The following is a 9,274-nucleotide window of genomic DNA, read 5'->3' on the forward strand; positions in this document are numbered from 1 at the left end:
TGCTATAGGCCTAGACTGCCGGGGGATTTCCCATGATGCACTGAGCTCCTCTCTCCTCTTCTTTCTCTCCCTCTGTATGCAACCTCATCCCATTAATGCATGTTACTAACTCAACTTCTCCCCTTTCCGGTAGTCTTGTGCTTTCTCGTCCCTCTCCTCTCTCCTCCTATCACTTCCTGCAGGTTTTCTGGCTCTGGAGCTGTGGAGTCTGGATCTGTGGCTGCGGGTCACCTGCTGCCCCCGTGTTCCTGCTCGACACCCTCTGCTACAACGACTATTGTTACTAGTCCTATTGTTATTATTGTTATTATAATCATTAACATTACGATTGTTATCATTAACACTACTATTTAGTCTATAGCAACATCACCTTTACTGTCTGTACCTCTGTGTGTATACTGTGTAGGCTGCCTCCCTCCCCTGTCTCTCTCCTTCCATCCCTCTCTTTTTCTCTCTGTTCCTCTCCTGCTCTCTCTCTCTCTCTCTCTCCCTCTCTCTCCTTCACCCCAACCGGTCGAGGCAGATGGCCGCCCACCCTGAGCCATGGTTCTGCTCGGGGTTTCTGCCTCTTAAAAGGAAGTTTTTCCTTGCCTCTGTCGCCTAGTGCTTGCTCTTGGTGGGAACTGTTGGGCTTCTGTAAATAGCATCATAGAGTACGGTCTAGACCTGCTCTTTTATGAAAAGCGCTGTGAGATAACTGTTGTTGTGATTTGGCGCTATATAAATAAAATTGAATTGAAAAATTGAATTGGAAAGGCGCTATATAAATAAAACTACTTCTTCTTCTATTACTAATTATTAAGGCCCGAGCACGTCTGACCTGAGCATACTCGAAAACTCACCAAACTTTGCACACATGTCAGAACTGGGGAAAAATTTTGTATTTTATGGGTTTCGTGCATGGGCGTGGCAAAATGACTCGCTAGCGCCACCTAGAAAATTGGAAACAATTAGCCCCTCGTTCACGTTCAACCTACATGCACTTAATTTTCTGGGGACATGCATCATATCAAGACGCACAAAAAAGCCTCAAGAACCCATACCCTAAAGTCAACAGGAAGTCGGCCATTTTGAATTTTACGGTCAGTTTTGGATGATTTACACACTTCGTACTTTAACAAACTCCTCCTAGGGATTTAGTCGGATCGACGTCCAATTTCTGCTGTGCCTTCTAAAGGCATTGAAGATGAAAAGTTGTGCTATTTGCGAGTTTTCGTCAATGGCCGTGTCTGAGGCTTCGATGATTCGCCATGAAACAGGAATTAGAACCAAACTTTACGTGCTTGATAACTCTCCCACCCCGCAGACATCTACACACCAATACCATAGCGGCAAGTGCTATGTAGCTCCACATAGGGGACGCAGGAAGTGACATATAACACCTTCATGCGGCGTCGGAACCGCGTAGCAAATTCACAGCTGCACCGGCAGAGCTCCAGAATATGTAACTCGGCCGGCTCACATCCGGACGCGCTACAAGTGCGAGGGCCCGCCCAACGCTGCTTGCCGCTTTAATTTCATGTTGCTTTTTCTAGAACTTTATCTATACAGGGCAGTTGTTATTATAGGGCCTTATAATTTTGCGGTGCAGAAAACTGAGTGGTTATTGAGTGGGCATCCTCACCTGCGCAGGGCGTGTTCTCCTCTGAAGCGCGGAGACAGCGGTCCCTTCTCAAATGGGTAGTTGATGGTGGCCGGCTCTCTGAACAGGTAGCTCATTGTCATGCCCAGACCTGACATCACAATAAAATCACTCAGGTTTGAAGGAGAAAGGACATTTGTCAAACTCACATGCAGATCCCATGGACAAAGAACATTTTGCTGGGAAAACAGTAGCGAAACCACTTCAACTGGTAGAGATCCTTTTGGTCACATTTGATGTGTAAATGCAATATCCTCTTTATGAAAATGTACTTCATGAAACATTTATAATTGTGACACTGAGGTAATTTGAAAATGATTTCATCAGAAACCAAGTAAGTCAAAGAATGAAGAAATTTCAGTGGTGCTGAGCAGGACAGCATGAAGAAGTGACATCAAAGAAAAATGTTTCCCCCGACTGTTGACTACTTTATAAAGAAAATAGATTCTTCATGAATTGTTGGTAGAAAGAAAACTCTGTATTAGTCCCCCTTTGTCTGAAAATGATTCCTCTTTCCTGATTTGTAAATCAGAGCTGAAAAAAAAAGTCATTCTATAATGTGTCACATTATTAAAGTGTGTGAAGTTCAGCTGACCTCTGAAGAGCTCTGTCCACAGCAGCGTCTGAGCAGCTCGGTCTGTGATGGACTTCATGTCTGTAGGGATGTCCTGGGCATTCACATACTCTGCACACATAAACACAATCAAGTCAGAGAGGTGTGTGAGTGATCAGGTTAAACATATGACCTCTTACTCTGTCTGTGAAATGTAAACATTTCTTATTTAGTGTTTAATACAAAAGATGAAGTCACCTTCATAAATCGAGAAGTCTTTTCTCTTTTTACACTCATACATATTTTATATCTTTTTAATTAACTAGTTAAAAATATTAAAATGGCATCTCCTCCTTTCTCATGTAAAAATACAGAATCTATGAGCATGTAAATATTGTTCATTTCCAAAGTTTAAATGCTAGATCCAAGATCATTCCTACTTCACCCGTAACCCCTCCTGATGAGCAGGTTGGTACCTTGCAGCCTCTGCCATCAGTACATGAAGGTGAATGGGTGAATATAGGCATGTGTTGTAAAGTTCTTTAAGTGGCTAGTAAACTAAAAAAAAAGCTTCATAAATAATGGTGGGTAACAAGAACAATACTTTTTCAATTCCAAGTACTTAAAATTCACTTTAAATAAAGAAAGTGACTCAGCTGGAGGAACTGTTTTTTTTTTGTTTTTTTTAACTCTGTGCACTTTACTCAGCCTGGATAACTGGGCTAAAATGAAGATAATCGTGGAATATATGCACAGTGCTAGACTATATAAAAATATAAATAACTATCAAAAGGAACATTACTAACAAACAGTATGACAGCAGTACCCTATTGTTGTGTCTAATCTGCTTAATCCAAAGAAGAAGGAGGGAATGACGTGTGTGCGTGACATTTGTGGTACTGGGGAAAAGTGGCAGAGGGGGACCTCCTACTTTTTCTGTACTAAAGAGCAGTTTGCTGACTAGCATCCCCCGTGTCACCTTCAGGAGTATTTCTCTCCATTCACCTCTCGGTCTGTAAGCAACACCAACTTTGCTCCAGGTCGTCCATTCCCATGGTGGCGAGGAGAGACTATGAGGGACTTTCATCCGAGTTGATGATGTGATGAGCAGCATTCACAACCCTATCCAACAGGTGTGTGCACAGCTGCTCTCTGTGCAGGCAGCTAATTTAATATCAGGGCAGGATATCATTCGACCTAAATAATCTAAATCCAGTTTAAGCAGAGTTGGACTGAATAGTTTGAAGCTTGAGCTAAGTTAAGTGTTTTCCTGATAAAAGAATTTTAATTGCTTATTCATAGGAGCACTGATGCATGTTTTTGCCAGTGATTGGTTTACTTGATGTGATCCTGTAAGTTAACCTGGTAAACCATGCAGCATAGCTATCATGGTGATCTGCCCAGATTAAAGGTGATCCAGCTTGATGTCACCTCCTGAGTGAAGCCCAGACAAACCCACTAATCTCGCTTGGTAGTGCAGACCCCTGAAAGCCCTTCAACAGGAGACAGGTCACAGTGAGCTATGTTGTAGTGGTACTTACTAAATCCTCCCCTTTGTGTGGACACACTGAAGGACCTCACTAGATTCTGGCTGCCTGAAGGTAAAGAATGTAAAGAGTGCATTATCATTAGGATCAATATAGTGGAGACATCCACTGCACAGACCCAACTGTGAATTCAATGGTTAGTATCATGAACACCAATGCACAAATCTTACCAGAGCAACACTGTCAATGTCAGAGACCCACCTTCAAAAAAGTTTAGTTAGAAAGCATATAAAGGTGCCTAGCTAGAGTACAGCTGGCCTGTCGCTGTATATAGCTGCTAGTCATTATCGACTGCACACCATTTCAGTTATGCGGTTATTCTGATGTCACTGACAATGATAAACACTAACCAGCCCTTCAGTCAGAATCAAACTCGGCCAAAAGACACAGAACTCGTCTTTATTGCCGAGTTTTCCACCAGCGATCAGTTATCACGGCAGTAGGTTCGCTGCATGCCAGCTTATTAATGGAGCACTTTGGGTGTTCACTGTTTGCTTAACCTGGTCCGTGTAAAATGTCCACCATGTGTCCGCGAATTATAACGAACCAGGCTGCCAAGTTTTTTACGAGTGAAGTCTATGTGTGAAACACATGCCTTTATAAAGCTGCTTGCACACTGTCCAGACAAACACTGACCAACTCCACCCAACACCAAATATTAGGCCAGTGTTCTAGGGTTAGGGTCTAGTCGGGTGGAGTTGTAGAAAGTCAGACCAATGTACGCCGTTTTCCAACAAACCTCGACATTCTCAGAGTGTTGGTAAGGTAAAATGTTGCCACTTCTCAGCTGATTTATTCCCTCAGTAAACACTTTCTAAATGAGTTTATCAGGCATGTGATTGGCAAAGGGCAAAAAAGCAGGAAAATATACTGAGACCCCCCTACACCCCGATAAAACTGGCCGCAGCTCTATTATAAGATGGATGCTAAAGCAGGACCCATGACAATAACTTATTTGGTGGATGTGTTGCAGTGGGAATCAAAGACAAGTGTCTAATTCACTGCGCCATCGCAACCTCTCTATTAGTGTTGTAGTACTCAAAACTTACTTAAGACCATCAAAAAGTGGTCTTAAGTAAGTTTGATGGTCTCCTCTCGGACTCGACCGCCTTTGTACTCTGTCTCGGTCATTGAGGACTCGGGATTTTATTTCAAGACCAGTTAAGACCATAACTCTGGGAATATCAATAAATTGCTTTTGCATTGTCTGAATTGTTAACATCCTAACTTTTAAAAGGAAGTAAAACTTATTGCTTCAAATGCAACCAATAGCCCTAATTAAACATGTGTTCTCGTTAACAACCGTCACCCCTCCCGCAATACTTACATTGATTTCAGCTCTTAGTGTTTTAATGGGAAAGTGGATCTTTCAGATGGGCGGCCGTGGCTCAGGGGGTAGAGCGGGTTGGTCGTTAATCGGAAGGTCGGCGGTTTAATCCCTGGCTCCCCCTGGTTGCGTGTCGAAGTGTCCTTGGGCAAGATACTGAACCCCGAATTGCCCCTGGTGGCTATTCTGCCAGTGTATGAGTGAGTGTGAATGTTTCCGTTTGAGCACTTAGGCTCAGTGTATGAATGTGTATGACTGGTGAATGCAGATGTAGTGTAAAAGCGCTTTGAGTGGTCGAAAAGACTAGAAAGGCGCTATACAAGTACGGAGCATTTACATTTGCATTTACATTTGAGAAGTACTTATGATCTCGTTCCACATTTTACTGCATGCCATGCAATGCAGGGAACTGGTCTTGGTCTCGACTTGGACTCGATTTGGGCGGTCTTGACTACAACACTACTATAATTTTTATTTTGTATTATTGTATTTTTACCAAACTTCAACTGCTAAAAGTGCAACATGAAATAATTAAGTCTATAACTAGGCTAAATAATATAACTACTAACTTTCAAATTAGTTCAGTAGAAGTTAATAGATCTTTAATGAATAAGAGACAGCTGCAAAGGTTGTCGCCTGTTTAAGACCTGGTGGCCTAATTGTTAAAAAACCGTTATATTCTTCAGGAAACTCAGATCTAACAACAGATCAGTCTCCATCTATTGATAAACTGTAGGAAAAAGTTTGACATTTCAACTCTGACAGCGGGCGGGCGTGTGCGTGAGACGAGAACGACCGCAATAGTTTCTCGGGATCGCGACACTTACACAGAAGCCGTTGCCATGGTTACCTCGCAGAGCTTTTGTTTTCCTGTCTGTTGATGAGGAGCGCAGAGCGACACTGTGGATTAAAGCAGTCTGAAAAGGTCTTATATAAAACCTGTCACAACCATTCACAAGAAAAATTTATTTATAACGTGCCAAAACCTTTAACATAAGGACGACTTAAAAAGCAACCATTCATACAGCAAAATGTAGCCTACTAGGCAACTTACTCAGAAATAATAAAGTTACTACCAAATACTTACTCAGCATTTAGTCCTTAAAAAAGCAATATTAGCTACTCTCCTTATTAGTGGGTGATATAACGCCACTCTCTCCCGATAAGTCCAGGTCCGGTGCCGCTGACCTGCAGCGTGGTCACGCATTTACGTCAGGGATGGTGCGTTCAGTAGCGCAGCATTACTTGGATTAGTAGCCTAACTGTAATAATATAACTGTTTTGGAAATAGTAATCCGTTACATTACTCTTTATTGGGTAAAGTTATATTACAGTATTACTACCCAACACGTTACGTACCACTGATGCGCGAGAGCGACTGTAGTACACATTGCGTAGGTGTGGAATTGGCAGCTGAACGCAAACGAACATCCTTGTTGATAGTTGGAAAGAAGGAAAATTTTACTCACGTCAGCCCGTAGATGTCCTCAAATCCTTTCCCTTTCACTCAACCAGCTCCTAGCTAAATGGCTATCATGTTTGAGTCTGTTTTTTTAGGTTTTGTTTTAAAAGTAAATTGTTTTGTTAACCTTTTTATTTTTTTAATCATTTTAACTGTGATTACATTTTAGCTTAGTTTTTTTTATATCCAGGATGTATTTAATAAACGATTAAACATGTTAGCAGTATAACATAAGTCTTTGGGTTTGTTGTAAGGTTAACACTGATAAATAACTTTTGGGAGGAGGGACAGTAAGTTTCAAACCCACTGGACGTTGAGTCCTGTACACTGTTCTTTCTTTTAGGCCAGGCCTGTGTTATGATGAAATTAGGTGATGCATGAATTAGAGTTATGGTGGTGAAGAAATATCAAATTATAATAATATGAGAAAGATAATTTGAGTCAAGTCATGGCATTAAATAGTATATTATATCATCAGGTTGGCCTACCTACAGATCACAAGAAAAACTAAGTTCACCAGTGTAAACTGTATTATACAGTAAGCGCTCAATACAAAACCCACAGTTCAACCAGCAATGAGTCCATCTCAGTTCAAATCTCCACAAGTCCATCCCTCATCAAAAACCTCGAATCAAAAGTTGGCCAACGAAAATAAAACCAAGTGACGCCTCCCGTGTTTAATTGACAAGCTTAGTAATTCTCCGACAACCCCTCCTCCCCCGCAGCCTCCGATGGCGGTCAGCAGCACCGGCTGTAACCAAGATAGACTGGGCCTTTAACCAGCAACATTGAAAAAGCTTATTAGAAGTTGGCTGTTCACTTTCTCACAGGCTGATGTACTGCGGTAAGCGTGTCGACTCATTTCCGTTTCTGGTGCTTGTGTGTTGGTACCGTGTTGTGCTGCTCTCGCTAAATACCAGTTACATTTGTTAGATTACAGCGGCCAACTATCCGCTAAACACTTATTCTTACAGTAATTTTGCCTAAGCACTCACAGTTCTTTCCATCTTTTAGTGACTGCTGTTCAATCTCATAGTTGTTCAAAAGTTTTAGTAGCTGACGCTACAGTATTTTAGCTTAGCCGTTAGCGACATTAGCTCAGCAGCTAGCGATGGCTTCTCCCTCTCGCTCTCCTACTTTCTCCTGATCGGTGTGTCAGATGTTCAGTTACTCCTCTGCCTCCTTTAGTGGTAATGGTACATGTAATAAGTGTAGTTTATTTGTAGACGTGGAGGCGAGGCTCAGTCCGGCTCCGCACCTTGGTAGATCAGTCTTCAGCTACTCTAGCTAGCCAGTCCCTGGTAGTCGGTGCGGAACGGCCTGAGTTAGCCTGTGGTAGCCGTCCCCCGGGATCTCCTGAGCAGCCAGGAAGGGGTGGCTGGGTGACTGTCCGAAGGAGGAATAGTCGTAAGCATTCAAAGCCCAAAGTAATGACTCCCAGTTACGCCAATCGGAGGTCACTAAGAGTAATGTTGAGTCGGTATGTACATATGCAAAAACAATGTCGGACACCGTAGTTTTCTCTGGACCACTGCAAAATCTGACCAGTGATGACATGTATAGCCGCATGTTGTCATTCCGCCGCTGGTTGTCGAGGTGGTGTCCAGGTTTGTAGATCATTGGCAGACTTTCTGGGGAAGACCTGGTCTGATCCGGAGAGACGGCATCCATCCCACTTGGGAAGGAGCAGCTCTCATTTCTAGAAATCTGGCCAAGTTTATTAGTGGACCAAATCCATGACAACCCAGAGTTGAGACCAGGAGGCAGAGTCGCAGTCTAACACACTTCTCTGCTCCTCCATTTCAGGAGTTACTTAGTGAAAATCCTATAGTGACGATGTCTGCCCCCCGACCATCGAAATTATTTAAAGCAAAGGCAAACAGAAGAGGAGCTGTGCATAAAAACCTCAATAAAACCACAAGAGCAATAGTGCAGAAGAATAGGAAAATTAAATATGGACTGATCTCTCTCTTCTAAAGGTGTACTAGTAAATGAACTAATATCAGATTATGATATTGATTTATTTTGTCTTACTGAAACCTGGCTGGGTGATGGAGAATGTTAGCCTAAATGAATCCACCCCTCCCAGTCATATTAATACTCACATTCCTCGAGGCACAGGCCGAGGAGGTGGAGTTGCAGCTATCTTTGATTCTAGCCTACTAATCAGCTCTAAACCTAAACTGAACTATAACTCATTTGAAAGCCGTGTTCTTAGTCTTTAGCACTAAGCTGGAAATCACTGCAACCAATTGTTTTTGTTATAGTGTACCGAGCACCTGGCCCATAATCTGAATTCTTATCTGAATAGTTAGAGAGTAGAATAGAGTTGTTGTCAACTTTTTTTGTCCTTTTTAAGTTATTATTGTAGGTATTGTGTGTATATTTATTTTAATATTCACGTGGACGTTGAGAATGACAGCTTCAGTACAGCGTTTATCCCTCTGTTAGATTCCATTGGCTTCTCTCAGAGTGTTCATGAACTGACTCACTGTTTTAACCACACCCTCGACCTTGTTTTGGTATACGATATTGAAATTGAACATTTAGTGGTGTTCCCACAGAATCCCTCTTTGTCCGACCACTGTTTGATAACTTTTGAGTTTGTTTTGCTGAGCTATACGCCATTGGGCAAAAAATTCTATACAAGATGTCTGTCTGATAGTGCTGTAGCTAAATTTAAGATTCCATCAGCTCTAAATTCATTAAAGTCACAAAGTAACAGAGGACTCCTATGCTAGTT

The 9,274-nt window shown here is 42.2% G+C and overlaps 1 protein-coding gene across 1 annotated transcript in view; it reads right to left on the reverse strand.

Annotated features, from left to right (window-relative positions):
- ndufs8a (NADH:ubiquinone oxidoreductase core subunit S8a) overlaps nt 1-9,274 on the reverse strand; it is a 25,019-nt gene that overhangs the window by 4,797 nt on the left and 10,948 nt on the right. The window contains exons 3-5 of the mRNA XM_046045678.1: nt 3,737-3,790; nt 2,238-2,327; nt 1,625-1,733 (exon numbers count right to left, since the gene is read on the reverse strand). Coding sequence (XP_045901634.1) covers nt 1,625-1,733; nt 2,238-2,327; nt 3,737-3,790 — 253 coding nt within the window. The remainder of the gene's footprint in view (nt 1-1,624; nt 1,734-2,237; nt 2,328-3,736; nt 3,791-9,274) is intronic.

This window comes from Micropterus dolomieu, linkage group LG01, assembly GCF_021292245.1.
Source record: "Micropterus dolomieu isolate WLL.071019.BEF.003 ecotype Adirondacks linkage group LG01, ASM2129224v1, whole genome shotgun sequence".
NCBI lineage: Eukaryota > Metazoa > Chordata > Actinopteri > Centrarchiformes > Centrarchidae > Micropterus > Micropterus dolomieu.